This window comes from Saccopteryx bilineata, chromosome 3, assembly GCF_036850765.1.
Source record: "Saccopteryx bilineata isolate mSacBil1 chromosome 3, mSacBil1_pri_phased_curated, whole genome shotgun sequence".
Classification (NCBI taxonomy): Eukaryota; Metazoa; Chordata; class Mammalia; order Chiroptera; family Emballonuridae; genus Saccopteryx; species Saccopteryx bilineata.
Window position 1 is genome coordinate 87398207 of NC_089492.1, and position 25037 is coordinate 87423243.

A 25037-nucleotide genomic window follows, 5' to 3' on the forward strand; every position below is an offset into this window, starting at 1 on the left:
CTGTAGTCAGGGCCCCCTTAAAAAGTGACATCCAGAATTATAGTTATTGAGGGTCTGTTATGTGCTAGGTCAGTGGTTGGCAAACTCATTAGTCAGCAGAGCCAAATATCAACAGTACAACGATTGAAATTTCTTTTGAGAGCCAAATTTTTTAAACTTAAACTATATAGGTAGGTACATTGTTATTAACTTAATTAGGGTACTCCTAAACTGACCTTTGCTAAAAACGTCCTCAATCTGATTGAGCTGCATGTGGCTCGCGAGCCGCAGTTTGCCAACCACTATTAGGTGCTGTCTTAGATGCTGAGGATAGCACAGTGACCAAGACAGATGTTCTAGTAGGGAAACAGACAATAGACAGCCCAATGAATAAACATAATATAATGATTATAAATTATAATGAGTTCTGTGGAGAAAAGAAGCAGGGTGTGTGACAGAGGATAATGGGGACGAGTGGCTATCTTAGATTAGGTGTTCATCCGAAGAGTCAGAGGCAGCTGGTTTTGAGAAGAGCCCGGAGAGAAGTGTTCCAGGTGTTCCAGGCAGAAGACCAGGAAATCACAGGCTCAGAGTTGGGGAAAGGACTCTGGTAGATCCTAAGAATTAATGGAAGGCCACTGTGGCTGAGAAGCAAAGTGACACTGGGGCAGACTAGTAGGAGATGAAGCTGGAAAGGAAGGCATGAGCCAGAAAATGCAGAGTCATTTAGGCATTGGTAAGGAATTGTGTTTTATCCTAAGTGTTATGGGAGCTATTGAATGTGAGACTAAGATTAAAATGAAGAAACAAGGAAAACCAAACCGGAGCTTAGACGTGCAGCTCGGTGCTCACTCTCAAGGTGGTTGTACTGCAAGACTAGATGTTCTTTCTCATGCCTTCCTTTCCAGCTTCCTCTCCTACTAGTCTGCCCCGGTGTCACTTTGCTTCTCAGCCACAGTGGCCTTCCATTAATCCTTATGCAAAGATTTTTGGAACCTTTTTTGCTTTGAATGCCTTCAGAGCCAGTTTACACAGAACACATTTATGCTACTAAACCTCACAATACATTGTTATTATTCTTGCTTAAATGGTGAGTCATCTCTTAAATAGATTTAACTAATACTAATAAAAAATCGTATTTGCACATGTACTTACCGTGTCCTGTGCTTTCATTCCTTTGTGCAGATCCAGATTGCCATTTGGTACCTTTTTCCTTCTGCCTGGAGGGCTTCCTTTACAGTTTCTTGTAGCGCAGGTCTGTTGGTGAGGAGTCCTTTTAGCTTTTATATGTCTGACATCTTTATGTCACATTCTCTTTTAAAAAATATATTTGCTGAGTATAGAATTCAAGTTTGATAGACTTTCCTTTCAGTATTTGAAGATGTTGCTCCACTGTTCTCACTTGCATTGTTTTGGACAAGAAACCTGCTGTCTTTTTTGTTTCTCTTGCTTGCTTTTAAGATTTTCTCTTTTAGTTTTGAGCAATTTTACTATGATTGCCTTAGTGTAATTAAAAAAAATTATTTATTTTAGAGAGAAAATAAGGGGGGGGGAGAGGGACAGATATTGATCTGTTGTTCCACTTATGTATGCATTCATTGGTTGATTCTCACATGTGCCCTGGCCAGGGATTGAACCCACAACCTTGGCATATAGAGACAATGCTTTAACCAACTGAGCTACCTACCCATCCAGGGCCCATCACTAGGGCTAATATATTTATTTATTGATTACTTGTTCTGCCTGAGGCCTGTTAAACATCTTAGATCTCTGGGTTTCATGTTTCATCAAGTTTGGGTATTCATTATTTCTTCACATATTTTTTCTGCTCTCCCCCCCTTTCAGAGGCTCCAGTTACATGAATATTAGACCACTCATGTTGTCCTCAGCTTACTAGTACTTTGTTCATATTTTAAAAGTTGTTTTTCTCTGTTTCATTTTGGATAGCTTCTGTTGCTATGTCTTCAAGTTCATTAATCTTTTATTCTACAGTGTCTAATCAGCTAATGAGCTCATCCAGTATAGTTTTCATCTCAGATGTAGTTTTTCATCTCTAAAGTTTGATTTGGGTTTTTATATTGTCCATGTCTTTATTTAACATTTTGAACATTGAGAATACAGTATCATTGTGGTTTTAATGTTCTTTTCTCTTAATTATAATATTTGTGTCAACTCTTGGTCTGTTTTAACTTATTATTTCCCTGATTATGGGTCAGGTATTTCCCTTGTATGCCTGGTAATCTTTGATTGGATGCCAGACATTTTGAATTTTGCCTTTTTGGGCACTGGGATATTTTTTGTATTCCTATAAACATTCTTGAGCTTCTGGGATGCTGTTAAGTTACTCGGAAATAGTTTCATCCTTTTAGGTCTTGCTTATGATTTGTTAGGTGTTTCTGGAGTGGGGCTAATTAGTTTTCACTACTGAGTGCTCTACTGACTGCCATGTAAACTTTTTTCCATTTTTTTTTAGTGGGCTCAGGCTTTTAAGAGTACTGGGCATTAATCCCTCTAATCCTTTTTGAGTGTTCTTTCCCTTACTTCAGGTGTTTCCTCACAAGCTTATGTCAAAGACTCGAGGGAGACCCTCCACACGGCTCTGAGGTTCTCTTCCTGGGCATCTCTCTCCTCTCTAACCCTCTGCCCTGTGCATTCCAGCTGCCTGATTTACTTGGGCTTTCAGCTTTGTCTCCTCAACTCAGAAGTCTGCTGGGATGTTTTTCTTTTTCTTATTAAGAGGCAGGGAGGCAGAGAGACAGACTTCTGCATGTGCTGTGACTGGGATCCACCTGGCAAGTCCCCTACCAGGTGATGCTTGGCCTGTCTGAGACACTACTCTGCTGCTTGGAAACCAAGTTATTTTAGTGCCTAAGGTGAGGCCATGGAGCCATTCTCAGTGCCCAGGGCTAACTTTGCTTGAATCATTCGAGCCACGAGGGGAAGAGAATGATAGAAAAGAGACTGTGGAGGCGGGCTGGAGAAGCAGATAGTTGCTTCTCCTGTGTGCCCTGATTGGGAATCAAACCCAGGACTTCCACACGCCAGGCTGACGCCTCTGCCACTGAGCCATCTGGCCAGGGCCAATACTGGGCTTTTTCTTGGTTTCCCTTTCTCTTCACTATGGCTGGAAACTCTCAAGGCAGAAGCCTGGGGCAATTGTAATACCTTGTTTGTATCCTGTCCCTTAGGGGTCACTATACTTCACTGCCTGATGTCCAGTGTCTTCGAATCTGTGTTTCACCTATTTCCTTCTTTTTTTTTTCTGATGGAAAGGCAGATCTAATTGCCATTACTCTATTTTGACTTGAAACAGGAGTTCCTCCCCATTCACCCTAGCCTTACTTTCTTCTGATTAAAACTTTTTTTCTTGCTGTACGGAAGATTAAAATTTGGACATAGTTATGTTTGTTCATATGCAGTATAATGTAGAGCTTATGATTATAGGTCAGCCTGGCTTTAATTCTGGCTCAGCCACTTACCAGTTGTGTAATCTTGGGCATATTATTTTCTCTATTCCCTTGTTTATTTTATGATCACATGAGAATAACAATACCTACCTCATATGGTTGTTATGAGGATAAAATAAAGTAATACACATAAAATGTACAGGATGGGGCAAAAGTAGGTTTACAGTTGTTTGTATGGAAAATAGCACAATAATTAATAAATAATAATACAAGAATAAAGGCTGTATTTTTCTTACAATGGTAAACTTACTTTTGCCCCACCCTGGGTATAATAGTCCTAGGCCCCATTAAGCACTTGATAAGTATAACTTATTATTATTTATTATTATTATTTAAATGATTCTGCTATTGACATTACCTCAGTATATAATTATGAAGCACTGTTACATGTGTCAGTATTTGTTGGGCTAGTCATTATTCTTCTTGGTTCACGTATTTTTGCTTCTTTCTCTTACATTTATTTTCTAGATCTTTGCTATTCCCAGTGTGACTCTTAGTCTAGTAGCATTGGCGTCACTGGGAGCTTGTTAGAAATGCAATCCCAGTCCCCACCTGAGACTCACTGGATTAGAATCTACATTGTAGCAAGGTCCCTAGGTGATTCCTATCTACATTCATGTGTGAGAAGCTCTGGCACAGATGAGCAGTAGAGTAATTCTGACTGTTTCTTCCTACAAATAAATCCTGGTGAGAGTTTGATTAGATTTGAAATTATTTTAAATAACATTCTTAGGGAAATTGATAGCTTTCAATATTTTGTCTTCTAGTGCAGGAACATGTGTGTCTCTCTCCATTTAAGTCACCCTCCCCCTTTAGTTTTTTTTTTCAATAAATTCTCAAAAATTTACTGGCATGTTTGTTACTTTTATTGTTATTGTGTATTGAATATTCTCATTGTATTTCATTTTTTAAAAAATAGGAAATTATTCACAAATGTGAAAAAGAGTGATCACAAAAATGTATATTACACATGACCACCATCAGAATGAACAACTATTAGCATTTTGCCTATCTTTCATTTAGCTCTTGTTTTTTAATTAAGTGAAATAAAACTTTAAAGATCAAGGTGAAATTTTCTCCATTTTCCTTTCTGATCCTACTCCCCTTGCTCCCCAGAGGTAACTACTATCTCATATTTAGTATGACTATTCCAAACCATATTATTATACTTTTATATGTGAGTATCTATCTGTAAACAATATGCAGTCTTGTTTTGTGTACTTATAATTTTATGTAAATGATAGATATTGTATATCATTCTGCAACTTAATTTATTGGTCAGTGTTTTTTGAGACCTTTATGAATTCATGATTTAGCTATCTCATTCGTTTATTTTGTTGTGGACTTACTCTTCATGCCATGTTTATGTTTTGAGAGGTGAGACTTTTGATAAAAGCTGACACATTTTCTCTGCCTTAGAAGTAATTTTTGGTGAGCTCATGGTTTGAGGTCAGGGTCTGCGCACTGCTGTTTTTGTTTTATTTATAATAAAAGGTGGTATAGTAAATTGACTTTTTGGCCATTTTGACTTTGCTTTTGAGAATTGCTTAAGGTAAATCTACATTTTCTAGCATCTAGAATATTTGTGTCATTTAAACTCCAGTCATACTGTTTATTATTTTTAACATATCAATATTTATGTGCAATTTTTAGTAAATTTAATTTATACCTTTTTTATTTCAGAGTTTTCTTTCTTTGATCCTAATGATACAGCCTGTCAGGAAATCCTCTTTGATCCCAAAACTTCTGTATCAGAATTATTTGCCATTTTAAGACAGTGGGTGCCTCAGGTCCAGCAAAACATCGACATTATTGGAAATGAGGTAAGGCATTTTTACCTTTTAAGTTTGGCATTATTAGGATTGTTAAACCACATAGATCCCTCCCGCCCCCATCTAACTGGAAAGGTGGCAGTCAAGGGAAAACCTTTTAAAGAGTCTGACGCTTGTTCTTTGACTCCAGATGTCTCATGGAGCCATGAGTGAATGCGATCCATCCTTCCCATCAGTCCCTCATGCCCCGCCCTTGCTCACACCTGGACTGCTGACACTATAGACTCCCTGTGGGAGCAGGCATTTTTCATATTTTCTTTCTTGTACAAATTAATTTTGTAAACTTTAAAAAATTCTTTCATAAGAGTACTTGATTACCATCATGCTTTATCTGTACTTTTGGGTGGTTTGTTTAAAGATCTAGGCTTACGTAGAATTAAAAAAATATTTTTTGAAAGTGGGATGAAAGAATAACTGGGCTCCTTGACCAGTTAGTGTAGCAGGAGAGAGCTTATCCTTTTCTCAAATACTATGATACTCTTTGAGAAATGAAGGGACATATTTGGAGTGCTAGATTAACTTGAAATACTCTCTAACAATTTCCTTAAGTCTGTTAAAAAGTTCAATGTTCACTACTGTTGAGTACAGATTTAAAATTTATCCTCAAGAGAAGCCAGTTCTATCTGCATATTTTGTCGAGAACAAATTCAGATAAGATGGACTAAGTTGGTGGCCCAGCGCTGGTTTGAAATCAATTGACTTCAGTAGTCATGTTGCAATCATCTCTTCCTTGGTTTCCTCAGATTCTTAAGAGAGGTTGCAATGTGAATGACAGAGACGGATTGACAGATATGACTCTTCTCCATTATACTTGTAAATCTGGAGCTCATGGTATTGGTAAGTATGTGGTGAATCTAGTCATTGCTTAGCACATCTGTATTGGTGCTTGTTTAAGCTCTGTCAGTGCCACCCACTGTCTCTGGCAGGGCATCTAGTTCTGGTGATGATCATCACTAAACAGGTGAGGATGCAGTTAGGTCCTTCCAGAGACCCCTTTACCTTTCATTCCTTTTCTTACGGTGGTCTTAATAGCCTCCTTGCTCCCCCCAACCTTTCTGGATCCAAGCTCAGGTTTCCAGGCAACCTAATTCCTACAGACCCCAGTCTTCAGGTCTGTCTTTCTGTTCCCACATAATAGGATATGTTCATATTTTCAAAATTGCTATGCTTCTTTGCTTTACCATTGTGTAAACCTGACTTATTTAACTGTTATGACTGTCTCTCTGTGTTTCAATAATCTGATATAATATTTCTTAAAATATTGATGATAAAGGATTTTTTTGCAATATATTATTGACTAAAACTTTTGTAAAATAAAGTAAAAATAAAATTATAATAGAAAAATAAAGACATATAATGTACAAGCCAAAATATTTTCAAAAGGCATAAAGTGACATTTTAATTAAGATATCCATAAGAAATGTTTACATAAGAAAAAGAAAGAGGTTATGAAAAGTACAAACAAATTGTAGTTGGTGCCAGCAGTGGTCCACAGAGCACACTCTAAGTAGCACTGGTCCAGTACGTTGTTTTTAATGGCTTTATAGTATTCTATCCTATGGATGTGTCATAATTTATCTGAGTTCTTATTATTGTACTTGTAGGTTGTTTCAGAATTTTATTTATAATGAAAAGTGCTGTGATGAACATCTTTACAGCCACGTGTTTATTCATACCCCTGAGTATGCTTATTTTCTTAGAATAAATTCCTTGTAAGTGAAATTTTTGAGGAATTAGTATATATTCAGTATATACTAGTTTGCTTTGGTTTTTTTAAAATGAGGTAGTGGATAGCCAGCCATTGGAATTTAAATTTGTACTGAAGAAAAATAATGTAGAAACCCTTCCTTAGGTGATGTTGATACAGCAGTAAAATTTGCAACTCAACTTATTGATCTGGGAGCAGATGTTAGTTTGCGGAGTCGCTGGACAAATATGAATGCTTTGCACTATGCTGCTTATTTTGATGTTCCTGAGCTTGTCAGGGTGATTTTGAAGACATCTAAACCAAAAGGCAAGTACTATAAGATACCATAAGATGTAACTAATTGAACATTTTATTATGGCACAAAAATGATAATTGAAAGTGATTTTTCCTTCTATTTCATCTTGTCCCATATGACCTCCTATCTCATTTTTTTTCAAAAATAGTTTAAACTTTCTGTTTTGAAGTTTAATTACTCTTCTTTCACAAAAAGTCTCAGTATAAAGAGATACAAAATAAAAAGTGTTCTCCGGGTTTTTATATCTCTGCAGATTTTCCAGTATAACATGAATTTTATAAAGTGTAATTGAATCTTTGTGCTTTATAATTCTTCTGTCTTATCTGAGTAGGCCGAGATAGAGCAATAAAGCTTTCTGGGATAAGGATTGAAATTATAAAGAGTATTTATTTTAGGTGGTATTCAGTTCTAAAATTCTGTGATTCTATGAAAGGCTACATTGTCAGTTTTTTCTGTTGTCTTCCTAGCTTGATGTTGATATCCTAAACCTGACCATCAGAATTGTCTATATTACAGTTCTAGTGTTTTGACTTTCTCTGTGGTCCTCTCAGGGGGTCAGTTTTCTTTTGAGAAAAATACAAGAGCAAGAGCCGTAGCATTAACTTTTAGTTAAAGGCGGAAGACTTGTTTTATAGATTCAGTGGATAAGCTTTTTCAGTATGTGTCGAACTTCAGCTTTGTATAGATATCCATTTTCTCTTTAACATTTACCTTTTCACTTTTTGAATAATATTAGGAGGAAAGACTCGCTTAATAAGCATAGTGTCTTTAATAACTTAGGAGAGTTTGTCTTGAGCATATCTTGGTGGTTTTAGTTGTGGTGAGGCATGTGGGGTTGTGTGATTAGATCATAAGGTAGGATTAGCAGAGCCAAAGGTATTAAATTCTTGTTATAGAAAACATTCTAAATGGGATTTCCAGATCTGGAGAACTTCCTTTGTCTATGGATAGCATCATGATGACTTATTGAAAGTTATTAAAATGTCCTTAGAATTGCAAGATTGTTTTGATTGTTTTTCTCATAATGAAGTCCAAATTCATTTGTTGAATAAAGTATTATGAATGAGTACAGTATGTAGTCATTTATATTTTTATTTAGTCTTTAACTTCTTCCTGGTGTGAAAATTCTGCATTTTTTTTACCTACCATTTTTTTTATGTAAAGGGTGTGATAGTAGATATTTTAGGCTATTTTTGGTCTCTGTTGCAACTACAAGATTCTGCAGCTGTGGCATGAACATAGCCATAGAGAATATGTAAATAAATGTGTGTGACTGTGTTCCAATAAAACTTTATTTACAAAAATAGATGGTGAGTTTGATATGGCTCATGGGCCATTGTTTTCTGGCCCTGACGTAACCTGACCACCGCCTTGTAGTCATCATGGTAAATATATGAGAGGTTTAATGAGGATTGTATTAAGATAATTATTGCTATAAACATAAATTATTACCATTAATTGCTTTCAATATGGTTTAGTTTGTGATAGTTGGAAAACCGATGATAATATTAATTCATTGTATAATGAAGTTGTCTAATACTAAGAAAAAAACTGGTTAACCAGATTGTAATATGAAAATTTTGTTCCATTGTGAAATGTTGCTTCTACAGGGTTGATTTAAGATTCAAAAATTGGCTAATATAGCTCCTCTCTCCAGCCATACCGCCAAAAACCTCCAGCCTGTCTCCTTTTGCATTATAATAGCTGAATTTAAAATTTTAGTTAATATACTTATAATGTTTGATTTCAGATGTGGATGCCACTTGCAGTGACTTTAATTTTGGAACCGCACTGCACATCGCCGCCTATAACCTGTGCGCAGGAACGGTGAAATGCTTATTGGAGCTTGGAGCAAATCCTGCATTTAGGGTAAGAGGTTAAATTAAAAGCATTAAAACATCTAACTTTATCTCCCAGTGAAAAGTTGAATCTAGATGTTGTTACTGAACTCTTATGTAAGCAAATAATTTATATTTTGTGTCCCATATAAAAAGTAATCAAGGGCCCTGGCCTGATAGCTTGGTTGGTTAAAGCATCGTCTCAAAGTGCAGAGGTTGCCTGTTCGATCCCTGGTCAGGACACATACAGGAGCAGATTGATGTTCCGGTCTCTCCCCCCACCTCTTTCAAGTCAATTAAAAAAAAAGTAATGATGATAAACTTTGTCTCAAATGAATTGAAGGCAAAGCAGTGAATTTCAGTGATAAGCTCTACAAAACTTTCATTCAACAAAGTAAAATGCTCCTTAAAATACCATCTTCTTTGAGTTGAAGGGTCTTTCATTTAGGTTTTTGATATATTTATAAAAGTTAATTCTCAAATACAAATGCAAATGTTAAAGTTATAGTTCTGTATTAAATTATATCTTAATTTCTTTTGGAAACAAATTTTTATTCCAGACAATTTTAAAAATGCACATTTAAGAATGGAGTGAACCTTAAAAATCAAATTAAAGGAGAAAATGTGTTTTCCATGGTAACATTACTGATTTACAAACTTACCTCACTGGATTGAATTTGATAATCTTTAAATCCTTTGGTATTTTACTGTCTTCACAAAAGTGGCTCTCAGTGTTCTTTTCTCTTACATTAATGACAGTGCCCTGCTCTGGCGGGGAATCCTGCGTGGGTCTGTGTCTGCGCTTGATGGGGCGGGTGGTGAGGGAATGTTTGCTAAAGTTTCTCTCTTCCTCCCTGGTTTCCTTTCTTTCCCCTCGTCCAGTCTTTTTATTGCCACCTTTCTTTCTGTTTAATCCCATCAATTAGTTATTTCTTCCTTCCCTCCCTCACTGCCTCCTTTCTTCCCTCCCTTTTTCCTTCCCTCTCTTCCTTCCTTTCCTTCTTCCTTCCCTATTGTTTATTGGACACTGGGAGAAAACAATAGTAAATAAGGTAAAAGTCTTTGTCTTTAAAAAAAGAACATAGTCGAGAAGGGAGGATGGACAAGTAAGCAGTCAGTTTTGCTGTAATGTGTTAAGTTTAGTGTTAGCAGGTCAGGCAGCGTGTGCACCCACGTAGGAGGGGGTCTATCCACGGCTTCGTGGTGGAGGCGACATTGAGTGCTCAAATGCAGTTAAGAATTAACCATATATGGCCCTGGCCGGTTGGCTCAGCGGTAGAGCGTCGGCCTGGCGTGCGGGGGGCCCGGGTTTGATTCCCGGCCAGGGCACATAGGAGAAGCGCCCATTTGCTTCTCCACCCCCCCTCGTTCCTCTCTGTCTCTCTCTTCCCCTCCCACAGCCAAAGCTTCATTGGAGCAAAGATGGCCCGGGCGCTGGGGATGGCTCCTTGGCCTCTGCCCCAGGCGCTAGAGTGGCTCTGGTCGCAACGAGCGACGCCCCGGAGGGGCAGAGCATCGCCCCCTGGTGGGCAGAGCGTCGCCCCTGGTGGGCGTGCCGGGTGGATCCCGGTCAGGCGCATGCGGGAGTCTGTCTGACTGTCTCTCCCCGTTTCCAGCTTCAGAAAAATACCAAAAAAAAAAAAAAAAAAAAAAAAAAAAAAAAGAATTAACCATATATGTACAGGAGGGAGGTGAGACAAGCATTTCAGGCAGAGACAGTAGCATGTGCATGGGCTAGGAGGTGACAATTCAGTTTGGCTGGATATGAGGGGACTAGCGTTTGTTTTTGCTAGTATAGCTGTCAACAAAACCCCATTAATAGAGTATTTTGAATTTAGTAAGATGCAGTGAGGTATGTCATTGAGATAAATTACGAATTCAGACCAGAATAATAACAGAGTACTATATATATATTTTTTTTTCTGTATTTTTTTGAAGTTAGAAGCGGGGAGGCAGTCAGACAGACACCTGCATGCACCTGACCGAGATCAGCCCGGCATGTTGACCAGGGGGCGATGCTCTGCCCATCTGGGGCTTTGCTCTGTTGCAGCCGGAGCCATTCTAGCACCTGAGGTGAAGGCTATGGAACTATTCTCAGTGCCCGGGCCAACTTTGCTCCCATGGAGCTATGGCTGTAGGAGGGGAAGAGAGAAACAGAGAGGAAGGAGAGGGGGAAGGGTGGAGAAACAGATGGGCGCTTCTCCTGTGTGCCCTGACTGGGAATCGAACCCGGGACTTCCACACGCCGGTCCGATGCTCTACTGCTGAGCCAACCAGCCAGGGCTAGATTACTATATTTTAAAGGTTAGTACTTAAGAAAAAAAATCAGTCCACATGTGGGTCAGCAGTAGCTGTTGAATCATGCTCTGATCACCACTATTTTAGAGAAAAAGGGAATTCTTTTTTTTTAATTAATTTATTAATTTATTAATTTTTATTTTTTTGTATTTTTCTGAAGCTGGAAACGGGGAGAGACAGTCAGACTCCCGCATGCGCCTGACCGGGATCCACCTGGCACGCTCTGCCCACCAGGGGGCGATGCTCTGCCCCTCCGGGGCGTTGCTCTGTCACGACCAGAGCCACTCTAGCGCCTGGGGCAGAGGCCAAGGAGCCATCCCCAGCACCCGGGCCATCTTTGCTCCAATGGAGCCTCGGCTGTGGGAGGGGAAGAGAGAGACAGAGAGGAAGGAGGGGGGGGGGTGGAGAAGCAAATGGGTGCTTCTCCTATGTGCCCTGGCCGGGAATTGAACCCGGGTCTCCCGCTCATCAGGCTGACACTCTACCGCTGAGCCAACCGGCCAGGGCCAGAAAAAGGGAATTCTGTAATTAATCATGAAAACACCTTTTTATGTTAGAATTACATAATCATTATTATTATTTTTTTTAGTATTTTTCTTAACAGGAATTTTCATTGCTAAATTTTATATGAATCAACACAAGTATGTGACTTACTTTAGAAAGGTGAGGCCTTAAATATATGAATAAAATATTCATTATAACTATTGTTTACAACTTATCAGTCTAGGTATTTTTTTTAATTTTTATGTCTTTTAAGGTAAAATTTATTGGGGTGACGTTGTTTAGTAAGATTCTATGGGTTTCTGAGAGGCAGAAACTGTAGGCTGGAACAAAAACACGGGGTTAGTGTGTTCCAAAAAGAAAATTTATTTTAAAAATGCCTGGGTGCAAGCGGCTGAGACCAGCCAAGGGTGTCAGCCCTGAGATAGGGATAGGGCAGGGTTTATACCAGTGGTAGTCAACCTGGTCCCTACCGCCCACTAGTGGGTGTTTCAGCTTTCATGGTGGGTGGTAGTGGAGCAACCAAAAAACAGATAAAAAGATAGATTTAACTATATAGTAAGTTGTTTTATAAAGATTTATTCTGCCAAACTTAGTGAAAATCCGACATAAAGTACTTGGTAAGTATGATAATTAGTATTATATGCTTTAACTTGCTGTAACTCTGCTTTATAAATTTTATAAAGTAAAGTTACTTCCCTACTTTAAAAATCACCATTACTGTGGAACCGGTGGGTGGTTAGAAAATTTTACTACTAACAGATACAAAAGTGGGCGGTAGGTATAAAAAGGTTGACTACCCCTGGTTTATATGGATTAGTTAAGGGGCTTTGGGCAGAAGCCCAAAGATGTTGCTGCATCTGCTGGTGCGAGACAGTTCTCTCTTTTTGTGGATTGGAGTGGCGCCACAGCTCCTCAAAATCTGTTTGTCCCTTATCAGCAAGAGAGGTTTGGGTTGGGTCACTAAGTAAGCCAGTCTGGTCCTTCTTTCTCCTTTGGGCCTGCATTGTTCTCAAGATGACAACTAAGTAGCCATTTTGTCTATCAGTTTCAAGTGTACATTTCTGCGATAACATGATCTTCATATTGCATTGTGTGCCCACCATCCAGAGTCAGATCTCCCATCATTATATATTTGGCCCCTTTTCCTTTTTCTAACCCTCCTCCCCTTTCCCTTAATAACAGCTATACCGTTGTCTGTGTCTGTGAGTTTTTGTTTTTCTTATTTGTTCATTTGTTGCTTTGAGTTTTATATCCCACATATGAGTGAAGTCATATGGTTCTTAACTTTCTTTTTATTGAGTACATTAATGCTACACATATCTTCATTGTACTTGCATTTTTTCTTTGAAGTCTGGGATTAAAATAGCCCATCACCATCCTAGAAATGTGATAACATCTTCCTATCGTATTTTTACTTGGGACTAAACTGACTTGAATTTTAAACAAAACATTGCAGTTGTGAACTTATCTTCACCATATTGGATCACTTGAAGATAATTTTCAGTGGAGAAGAAAAGAGAAAAAAGTTTCTTAGCCAAAGAATCGTGATTCAGCATGTTAAAAGAAGATTACAATCTGGATTCGTTTTCCTAAATTCCGAGTTTTTTATTTCTCATTGGCAAACCGGCAGTGTTAGTAGTATTTTATTTGTTTAGTTGGTGATTGGCTCTCCTACCACCAATTATCCTGTGATAAATTCTTAACGGGCAAGGATCTTTAGCTGTTTAATTCACAAACTGGTTTTCAGTGTGAGAACCAAATGAGGTGATTTATATGGTAGGGTTTAATTGTGTAAACAGTGTGCAAAGGTCAGTGGGCTGGTAACTGACCCGTTTCATTTGGTTGCAGAGTTCCGGGATGCAGTGTGTCCTTCATAGTGAGAACAGCGCTGTTTCTTGATTCTGATCCCAAATTTGAAAAGTGTGGAAACTATATGTAGCTTCTATTCCTGAAATCTGAGCCACTCCATCAGTGGGCAGTAGGGGTTGAGGTCACAGAGCCCAGGTGGCAGCTGTGGAGGAGGGGAGAGCCTCGGATCTGGGGTTGGAAAGCCAGTCAGCCCTGTGACTTCTGTCTCCAAAGCCGCCTTCCCCAAACCTATGCAGTGGCATGCGGTGACTCATGGCCTTAGCACTTGCTCTCCAGAGCGCCGAATGCTCACCTGCATGTCCCCGCTTATTTCCCCGGCCTCTGTGTCACGGCACATCAGCGCTGAGGCCTTCCCTGACCACTCTACATGAACAGTCACCTCTGTGCTGTGTGTCCTCTGCTCCCCGTCCCTGCGCTACCACTTTTCACCATTAATGCACCATGTGTTTTACTTCTTTCGAGTCTGTCTTTCCCACCAGAATGTGCTCTGTAAGGGCAGGGCCATTTGTGTTCTTCATGCGGCACCTTTAGCACTTAGAACGACAGTGTCTGGCATGGGGGAGATGTTCATTTTGGATGACTGTGTAGAGTCTCCAGAAGGTGTGCAGTGAAAAGTTTTCTCCTTGTTTGCAGAACGACAAGGGAGAGATGCCTGCTGACGTGGTTCCAGACCCAGTGGAAATGCCGCTGGAAATGGCCGATGCCGCGGCCATTGCCAAGGAGATCAAGCAGATGCTGCTGGATGCGGTGCCCCTGGCATGCGACGTCCCCAAGCCCGTGCTTCCCAGTCAAGATCATGCCGCCGGCAAGGCAGTACTCAGATCTGCCGGCCTGAAGCTGGGGGACCGTGTGGTTATTGCAGGACAGAAGGTATAGTAAGGAACTCCAGGAGCTAAGGGCTGCGCCCAAGCTCATTGTGTCCACAGTCCCTGTGCCAAGGCTGCAGTCACTGTGGTCAGTTTGGAGTCTGTAAAAAAGTTCAGTGTGTAGGTAGAAAGATACTTAGTGGAAAATGGGAAGCCAACGTGCACACTCACATTAAGTATGGTTTAAGAATATGAACAGTCTGAACTTAATAATGAAGACATCTTTATTTGGATGGGAAATGAGCAGACTGTAGTAGAGCTTCGATGGAACTGAGGGGTGTGATGGAGCCTGGGGTTTCTCCTAACAACTCCCCCGCCCCCCAGCGATGGTTCTCTCACAACGACTATATGTCACAGACGTAGAGCAAGGGGACCTCGCCCCTCGTGGGCGTCCGACTTTGAGATCCCACAGATGGTGAACTCTGAGATAGAATTTTAACTTCATAATACAAGTGTATGTGGGAAAGAGGACCCCGCCACCCCCACCCCCCACTGAAGATGCCCCAAAGCCCCCGCTTCTTTACGGCATTTGCTTGTTGCCATTTTCTTTTTTTAATACCTCATATGTGACGGGTGTGGTTTTTGTTCTTGTTGCTGTTTGTTTAGAATTTGGTGGTTATGGAGAATGGAATGGGGAATCCCTGCTTGCAATTGAATTTTCTAACGTAGTTACATCTAAATATTTGGGTAGGCTTGTGGGGAGGGAGGTTCGCATTTCTCAGAAAACACTAAAATTTGGAAGTTTGGTTTTCTGAGAAAATTGCTTCACAAAGGATTAGATTTAGAAGCTATAAACAAACTATTATGCTGAGAATGGCATTTACTGACTTTCAAAAGAACACGGTCATAGGACGTTCGTTAGTTTTTCATTGTCCTGTCTGTGGAGCTAAAGCATCAGGAAATTATGAAACAGGACATTTTTCTAATTTAGGATTAACATTCCGCTTCTTTAGTATTCCTGTCTTGTGTCTGAAAATGTGCTTTTGGAAGAGTTCCTCTGTTGTTTTATTTTCCTTCTTATTTTGGATCATTTAAAGCTATACAAAAGCAGAAGCATATAATGAGCGTGCATATACCAGTCAGCTGGGTTAACTCTGCCATCCTGTTTCCAGTCTTGTGATAGTTTTATTTTCTCTCAATCTGTTGCCTGGCTTTTCATTTCCAAAGAACAGACATTTAAAATTTTGATATACTTGTTTTATCAACTTTTTCTTTTGTGGATTGTGTGTTTAAGTATATCTAAGAAATTATTATGTTTTCTTCTAGGATTTTATAATTTTAGGTTTCACATTTATTTTTATATCTAATTTTGAGTTAATTTTTGTATAAAGTACTAGGTGTAGCTGGAGGTCCCTCCCTCTTCCTCTCCCTCCCTTTCTTTCCTTCTCTCCTTACCCTCTCTTTTCTTTCTTCCCTCCTTCCATTCATCCATTTGTTACAGCACCATTTTTTGAAAAGACTATTCTCTTTTGAATTGCCTTTACTTCTGTGTCCATTGACCGTACATGTGTGAATATATTTCTGGATTCTGTTTTGCTCCATTGATTAATGCTTATCCTTTCTTCAGTTCTATTCTGTCATGATTGCCGTAGCTTTATAGCAATTCTTGCCATCAGATGTTTATAGACCTTTAATTTTTTTTTCTTTTTCAGTTCCTTTGCCTTTCCATAGACATTTTAGAATCAGCTTATAGATTTTTATAAAAATTGCTGGGATTTCAAATGGAGTAATTTTAAACATAGATCAGGTTGAGGAGAATTGACATCTTAAAAATGTCGAATCTTTCAATCACAAATACTCTCTATTTCTCTATTTAATAGGCCTTTGGTTTATTTCATCAGCTTTGTAGTTTTAAGCTTATAGATATTGCATATACTTTGTTAGATTTATACCTAAGCTTTTCATGATCTTTGGTGCTATTATAAACAGTGGTATTTTGAAACTTCATTTTCCAATTGGTCATTGCTGGCATATTGAAAATACAGTTCATTTTTGTATATTGACCATGTACCCTGTAACCTTGCCAAATTTATTAAGTTCTATTGGCTTGTTTTTTTGTGGATTCTTTGAAACAGCCTGTGTAAACACTCATGCTGTCTTTGAATAGAGATGCTTTTACTGCTTTCCAACCTGTCTGCCTTTTATTTTTCTCACCTATTTCATTGCCTAGGATAAATGGAAATGGGGAGAGCCAACATTCTCATTCTGTTCCCAGTCTTGTGAGGAAAGTACTGCCTTTCATTAAGTATGATAATTGTTAGCTTAGATTTTGTATCACTATCTTTTATTAAGATGAGAAAGTTGCCATCTATTCCTAGTTGCTGTGAAGTTTTTGTTTGTTTGTTTGAATATTATTATGAAAGGATGTTGAAATTTGCCACAGGCTTTTTTTTATTATTATTATTAAGTCAAAGTTCCCTTCACCTTTGGTCTGTGGATATGATGAATTTCCACATTAATTCTCAAATGTGGAAATAGCCTTTATTCTCATGATCAACCTCACTTAGTCCTTTCTGTATGTTGCTGGCTTTAATTTGCTGTTGTTTTCTTGAGGATTCTTGTGTCTGTGTTCATGAGGGATATTGATTGGTCTCTAGTTTTCTTGTATTGTCTTTTACTGGTCTGGGTATCAAGGTAATGGTTGCTTCATAAAATTAGTTGGGATTTGGTTCCTCTATTTTTATATTCTAGAAGAGTTTATAGAAAACTGGTATTCATTTTACTCAAATTCTGGTAGAATACACCAGTAAACCCTTTTGGGTCTGGAATTTTTTTAAAAAAAGATTTTTAACTACAAATTTAGTACAGGTGTGAGCTTTAACAGTTTGTATCTTTTAAGGAACAAGAACATTTCATCTCATTTGTTAAATTTATAGGCATAGAATTATTCATGGTATTTGTGACTACTCTTAACTGGCCTAGGGAAGGGAATAATGTTCCTCTTTCACTCGAGATATTTGTAATTTGTGTCTTGTTTGTATCTCCCCTTGATCTCCAACTGAAAGTTTATTAACGTATTGTTCTTAATTACTTACCTGTATTATTTCCTTCCTTTTGCTTGCTTTAGGTCTTCACTGTCTAGTTTCTTAAGGTGGAAGCTTATCTCATTGACTTGAGACTTTTCCTAATACAGCATTTTAATACAATAAATTTCCCTGTTAGCACTGCTTTTGCTGTATCCCATATGTTTTGATACGTTGTATTATCATTTTTATTCAACTCAAAATATTTTCTAATTTCCCTGTGATTTTCTCTTTGGCCTTGGGTAATTTAAAAGAATATTGTTTAATTTCCAAATATTTGCAGATTTTCCATATATCTTTCTATTAAGAGGTTTCTGGTTTGATTCATTGTGGTCTAGAACATACGGTGTATGATTTCTCTTCTTTTCCGTTTGTATCCTGCTGTTTTGGGTGTGGTGTTTTCTACATGTCAGTTATATCAAGTTTGCTTAGCTATATTCGCACTGATTTCCTGCCTACTTGGCCTGTCTGTTACTGAGAGGTAGATGGTAGTCTCCAACTGTAATTGTGGGCTTGTCTGTTTCTCTTTTCAGCTTTATCAGTTTTTACTTAGTATGTTTTGAATCTCTGTTGTTTGGTACATACAGATTTAGGACTCTTCTTGCTGAATTAACTCACTTATCATTATTTAATGTCTCTTTTTATCCCTGGTAATTTCTTTATTCTAAAGTCTACTTTGAGAGAATGGATTTTTTTTTTAAACTTCTATGGCAAAGTTGCAAGAGTAGGACACCTAGAATTGCTACTGATACTCAAAAGTTATTCTAATTCATACTTTCCGTAGGTCGGAACATTAAGATTTTGTGGAGCAACTGAATTTGCAAGTGGGCAGTGGGCTGGCATCGAGCTGGATGAACCGGAAGGAAAGAACAACGGGAGTGTTGGGAAAGTGCAGTACTTTAAATGTGCCCCCAAATATGGTAAGGAAGAGCCTGCCTCTCTTAATGATCATTAAGTTAAAATAATCAAATTTTTACTCTTTTATGGTTTTAAAATATGCCCCCCCCCGGGTTACATATGTAATAAATGAAGGGGCTGCTTTTATCTTGCTGTGAGCTGTGTAGTAACTGGGAGATGGTGGCTCTCCGGGAGCACATGCAGCTCTTTAGACCTCCCTACAATCCTGCTCACGGTCGTATCATGACCGAGTGAAGGGCTTTATTATGAAGGAAATACAGAACTCTGGAGGTTGAAAACGTGAAAAATTGGAACTCAGCTCCTGTACCTACCAGTTATGTGTCCTTTTTCTCTTCTTCTGCTTCGATTTATCTTCTGTAAAATGAGAACAATACCCCAAGAATTCACGTGAGGATTACATGTGTTGGTAAATATATAAAGCATCTAAAATAGTGCTTGATTCCTTGTATGCACTCAGACAGTGTTAGCTGTTTGCTAGATGTTACACATTTATCAAAACGACCAGTTTTCTTTTGTCATACACTTAACATGGAGCCTCATTATTTTGGTCTATTATTAATATTTTTGTTTATAAAAATGCTCATTGTACAAGATTTGAAAAACATTAAAAAAAGGAGAAAGAGGGAAAAACTAACTGTATATGTTTTTCTGTTTAATTTTTCCATGAAATTTGGATTATATATAATGATATATTCTGCACTTTTACATGACAGCCAATATAATTTCCCCAAATCTTTAATATTGTGATTTTTATATCTTCATTTCCTTTAAATTTTCTAATTTGATAGGTGAAAATTTCTGTTTGAATTCATATTTCTTTGATTGTGGTGGATAAAACACTTGAATATTTTATTGTAATTTATGTATTTTTCATGTTATGGAAATTGGCAAGAAATATTTATATTATTCATTAAAATTTGTATATTAATTTTTTTAAACTGGTAAGAGTTTTAAAAAATTTAAATATATATTTAAGATATTAAGTCCTTATATTTATTACAGATATTTTGTTTAGTTTGTCGTTTGCCTTTGAATTTCATTTGCAGGGTTTTTGAACATATCGTTTTATATAGTTAAAATACTTTTCCTTTATAATTTCTTATTCCTGACCTGTGGTGGCGCAGTGGATAAAGTGTCGACCTGGAACACTGAGGTCGCTGGTTCAAAACCCTGGGTTGGCCCCATTAAGGCACATAGGAGAGTTGATGCTTCCTGCTCCTACCTCCTTCTCTTACTATCTCTCTCTTCTCTCTATAATGAATAAAGTCTTAAAAAAATAATTTCTTACATTGCTTTTAAGCTTAGATCTTTCTAATCTAATAATTAGTTATGTATTTTATTCTTTTGGATGTTTTAATTTTTAAACTACATTACTTAACCCATTTGCAATTTATTTGGTTAGTTATGAGAGATTAAGAATTTAATTTTAATAGTCCTCTATTAGCTAATTCTGGCAACTGTCAAGCAGACTAAATGCAGGATCAAAACCATTAGCAACACACATGGCAGAAGTCAGTCAAATGCCTGGGAAATGAGTATATCATAATAGAATGCATTTGGACTCCCCCAGTCTCAGGAGGAGAGGCATGCTTGCTTAGGACAAAACCTGATACCCCAAGAACCATGCCTCTGTCCTCCTTTACAGACTTAAAGGCAGATGGGGGGAGGACGACAAGAATCATGTGTTGGGTTATGTATAAAGCAGGAGTAACCTTCTTTCAGAGCCAGCTTGGTCTTCTGAGCCAAGTCAATGCTAATGATTTGAGGTGGGGCCGGAGAGGCAGGGGTGGGAATGGTGAAGAATCCCCTGGTTAGACAGAAGCCAAAGAATTTATTGGTCTGGTCCTGAGTAGTTTGCTCAGCAGTAGAGCGTTGGCTCCAGTGTGTGGAAGTCCTGGGTTCGATTTCTGGTCAGGGCACACAGAAGTGCCCATTTGCTTCTCCACCCTTCTCCCTCTCTACTCCTCCTGCAACCATGGCTCATTCAAGCAAGTTGGCCCTAGGTGCTGAGGATGGCTCCATGGCCTCACCTCAGGCGCTAAGATAGTTCAGTTGCCAAGCAACAGAGCAATGTCATAATCACTAAGTCTGCAGTTTACATTAGGGCTCACTCTTTGTATTGTACATTTTGTGGGTTATACATTTGTCCAAATGTATAATGTCAGGTATCCACCGGTATAGTATCGCACACAGTTTTTCACTGCCCTGAAAAGGCCTCTGGGCCCTGGCCGGTTGGCTCAGTGGTAGAGCATCGGCCTGGTGTGCAGGAGTCCCTGGTTTAATTCCCGGCCAGGGCACACAGGAGGGGCGCCCATCTGCTTCTCAACCCCTCCCCCTCTCCTTCCTCTCTGTCTCTCTCTTCCCCTCCCGCAGCCAAGGCTCCATTGGAGTAAAGTTGGCCCAGGCGCTGAGGATGGCTCTGTGGCCTCTTGCCTCAGGCACTAGAATGGCTCTGGTTGCAACAGAGCGATGTCCCAGATGGGCGGAGCACTGCCTCCTGGTGGGCATGCCAGGTGGATCCTAGTCAGGCGCATGCAGGAGTCTGTCTGACTGCCTCCCCGTTTCCAACTTCAGAAGAAAAAAAAAGGCCTCTGTGTGGTGCCTGTTCCTCCCTTCCCCCACGATCCTTGGCAACTACTGATCTTTTTACTGTTTCAGTAGTTTTGCCTTTCCCAGAATGTCACATCATTGGAATTATACAGTATGTATGAAGCCTTTTCACTTTGGCTTCTTTTGCTTAGTCATAAGCATTTATGTTTCCTCTGTGTCTTCTCATGGCTTGATGGTTCATATCTTTTTACTGCTGAATAATTCTGTTGTTGGGATGGACCACAGTTAATCCACTCACCCACTGAAGGACATCTCGGCTGTTTCTAAGTTTGGGCAGTCATGAAAATTTTATAATAAATTCTAAGATTGGTAATAGTGTTTTATGTCTTTTATTAATTACCAAGGTGAATACATGTCCCTAGTTTAATAAGCCAACCTGTTACTGTAAGGTTTATTAATAACAACAACAACTGAACCCTCCCTTGGCTTGCCCTTCCCTGACCCTGAGGCCTGCCTGCTCTTGAAAGACAAGACAAGCTGCTTCTCGGCTCCTTTAGCTGTAGCTTCTGATATTAATACTTACTTCTGTAAGTGATATATTTATGTGAAGCTTTCTTTCTTTTTTTTTTTTTTAAGATTTTATTTATTCATTATAGAGAGGGGAGAGAGAGACAGAGAAAGAGAGAGAGAAGGGGGGAGGAGCTGTAAGCATCAACTCCCATATGTGCCTTGACCAGGCAAGCCCAGGGTTTTGAACCGGCGACCTCAGCGTTTCCAGGTTGACACTTTATCCACTGCGCCACCACAGGTCAGGCTGTGAAGCTTTCTTTATTTTTCTAATTTTAGCTGTCTTTTGACTTTGTACTAGATGTAAATTCAAACACAGAGAACGATTTGGTGCTGGTATTTTTCTAAGTCAGTTTCTTTTGTTGTTTCCTTTTTGTCTTGGTGGAGCACATTCTTCAGTATCTTTTCTGACAGAGGACTCATGGGGGGTAAAGTTCTCGAGACCTTTTATTGTAAAACAGTGTTTATTCCTACCCTCACACTTCATATGCTTGTTTGGTGGGATAAGGAATGTGAGGTTGGAATCCATATTCTCTCAGTATTTTGTAGGTGATACTTGATTGTCTAAAGCAGTACGGCAGGCTTTTTCTGTAAAGGGCCAGACTGTTAATATTTAAGGTTTTCTGGTCCCTAGTCTCTTGCTGCAACTACTCAGCTCTCCTGTTACACTGAACAAGGGCCTTAGATAGTATGTAAACAAACATCGTGGCTGCGTTCCAGCCCAGCTTTACAAAACAGGCATAGTTTATGCCACTTTTTTTTAATATTTGAATTTATTGGGGTGCTATTCATTAATAAAACTACTTAGGCTTTACGTGTACCACTTCATAATACATTATCTATACACTGTACCTCACGTTCACCATCCTAAGTCAAGTCTCTTTCTGCTTTTATTGCTTACTTATATTTTAGTGAAGTTTTGGGCAAAAGGAGTTAAACACACATGTTAAACACATATATGCTAGTAGAGTTTGGGGAAGAACTTTTGGTAAACAAATGGGCCATGTTTCTCTGGAAATGTATTGCTCTTCTATTCCTTATGTGTTTATTTTTACTTAAGCCTTACAATTATAGGTCAAGATCTGAGAAAATCCCATCAATACTTTGATTAGTACAAGTTACTGAATAGGAAGGTTAGCCGATATACTATGTTACTTTGGGTTTTAATAGTATCCAGTCATTACTTTAAAATTAGTTTTGGTTCTCCCAAATGCTTTGGTTAATCAAAAATAAGAACAAGAGTAAGAACTATATAGATGACATTTTGTATGTTATAGAAATCTTTAAAGTCATGTGATTAAATATTTATTTTATTAAAACAAATATACTTTATTGCATGGATTTTTTTTCTAGAAAGACTTTAAAAGAAAAACCACATAGTTTTTTAGAGTATTCATTGAACATTTTTGTTATTGATAAAGATTTGAAAAATAATTAATAGTTTGCTCTCATAAATGTTTTAGTTTCTAATTTTCTGTACTCCTTTTTATATCCACATTATTTCTCACAGGTATAATCATAATGTCATCATATATAACTTAATTTTTATTTTCTTGATATACTCTTCATATTTTTATATAATACTTTATTGTTTTACTTATGAATGGTAATATTATATAGTTCATAGATATAGTTAATTCATTCTTCCTATTGCCAAAAATTATTATTTCTATTTATAAATACTGTTGAAATAATGATATATTCAGGTATATAGTCTTTTCTTCCCATTTGGATTATTTTTTCATGCTTAATTTCCAAAATGAGTCATAGTAGTAAACTAGAAATTGCGCGCGCACGCGTGTGTGTATGTGTGTGTGTGTGTGTATGTGTATTTGGCAAAGTAAAGAATAGAAAGTTGAGGACCATTGGATAGGTGGGAGAGAGAAGACAGAACATTGTGTGTAAATCGGAGAGGTGGGGAAATCAGGATAAGGCATTATCCCGGAGAGGAGACAGTTTCAGGATCGGCAGAAAAGTATCATAGCTGGCATTTGTTATACTTGTTAGCAGTTAACGAAGTGCTCGCTTTTTATAGAGTCTTGAGCATTTCTGCAATCCTATTTTAAAACAAGTTGTTTGTAATAGATTGCATTTTACTCATGATGTTTTTGTTAGGCTATAAACACTCAATGGAAGAGTGTAATATAAAAGGACTTTTCTTTTAAAAAATACTGATACTAGATTTTTTTTTGCCTGGATAACCTCCTTTTTTTCAATGGAATCCTGTGCTCCCAGCCACTGCAAATAGGCGCCCCTGCCCAGGTCCCTGTGTGCCTCCCTTCCCTAGCACACACTGTATTGTTTCTGACCATCAGGAGCTGAGGGCAAGGCATTCAGGGAAGATTCTGTTTTGCACTCAGAGGACTTTTGATCTCCCTGCTCCGTGTAAGGCACTCTAATTTGGTGCAGTGGGGGAATGCCGAGTTGAGTAATATTGAATTTTGTCTTCTAAAGCGGTACAGGCTTGAAGAGAGATAAAACATGGACATAAAAAACTTTAATATGAGAAAATATAAGTCTGAAAAGAAGTAAAGATAAAGTGACACAGAAGAGCAGTTTTTATATTATATAGTACACTTTTTGTCAATAGCTTAGCCAGAAATAATTGCAATGAAAAACTGCTAACCTTGACTCATTTCTCTTTTCCCTGTGTTTCACTTACTATCTGATGGATATGCCTTGTATGTGATTCTTAAATTATTATGTGTTTTTAGTCTTGACAACTGTATTGTAAGCTCTTTGAGGGCATTTCCTGTGTCTTCCTTTCTGTCTCGGAAACTGAGTGGGCACCGAAGAAGAACATGAAGCGTTATGTTGTGTGTTACTAAGTAGTTGTCCTGGCCTCCTTTTTGGAAATGCTTTTAACTGCTTGCCACTAAAATTCAACATTCTCCCGTAGGCATTTTTGCACCTCTTTCGAAGATAAGTAAAGCAAAAGAGCGAAGAAAGAACACCCACACTCCTTCTACAAGAGCCGTGCCTCTCACCAGGTCCCAGAGAGCGGATGTAACCCATGTAACGGCCAAAGTAAATACTGGTAGGTCAAACCAGGAAGTTAAATACCTTTTTCAGATCTCGTTTCTCCATGGAAGCTCCCCCGATGACTTTTGTCTCTTTGTTCCCTAACCCTGTCCACACTTCTATCCGTACAACCTATTATTTGTGATCTTGGGTTTTGTCCTCTGACTCCTTTGATGGGCAGATCTTTTATCCTTTCAGCAAAATTTTAAACTTTAAATGGACTGTGAGAGTATTTTGTATTTTCGTAGGCACTATAGCACACAACACAAAATAGGAGCTCGATACATACTTGCTAACTCATT

General features: G+C 38.4%; 1 protein-coding gene and 1 non-coding gene across 7 annotated transcripts in view; one reads left to right on the forward strand and one right to left on the reverse strand.

Moving 5' to 3' along the window:
- CLIP4 (CAP-Gly domain containing linker protein family member 4) overlaps window positions 1-25037 on the forward strand; it is a 73068-nt gene that overhangs the window by 21277 nt on the left and 26754 nt on the right. For 5 of the 6 annotated variants that reach the window (XR_010730266.1, XM_066266815.1, XM_066266818.1 and 2 more), the window contains exons 3-9: window positions 5130-5269; window positions 6022-6115; window positions 7131-7292; window positions 9032-9150; window positions 14424-14660; window positions 18464-18599; window positions 24614-24751. Coding sequence is in view for 5 of the 6 variants with exons in the window: in XM_066266815.1 (XP_066122912.1) it covers window positions 5130-5269; window positions 6022-6115; window positions 7131-7292; window positions 9032-9150; window positions 14424-14660; window positions 18464-18599; window positions 24614-24751 (1026 nt within the window). In the remaining variant the exon portion in view is untranslated. The remainder of the gene's footprint in view (window positions 1-5129; window positions 5270-6021; window positions 6116-7130; window positions 7293-9031; window positions 9151-14423; window positions 14661-18463; window positions 18600-24613; window positions 24752-25037) is intronic. The other variant, XM_066266819.1, reaches the window with a different exon arrangement.
- On the reverse strand, window positions 11849-11924 carry TRNAI-GAU (transfer RNA isoleucine (anticodon GAU)). Its single transcript has one exon. It is a non-coding gene; the product is annotated as a tRNA-Ile (tRNA).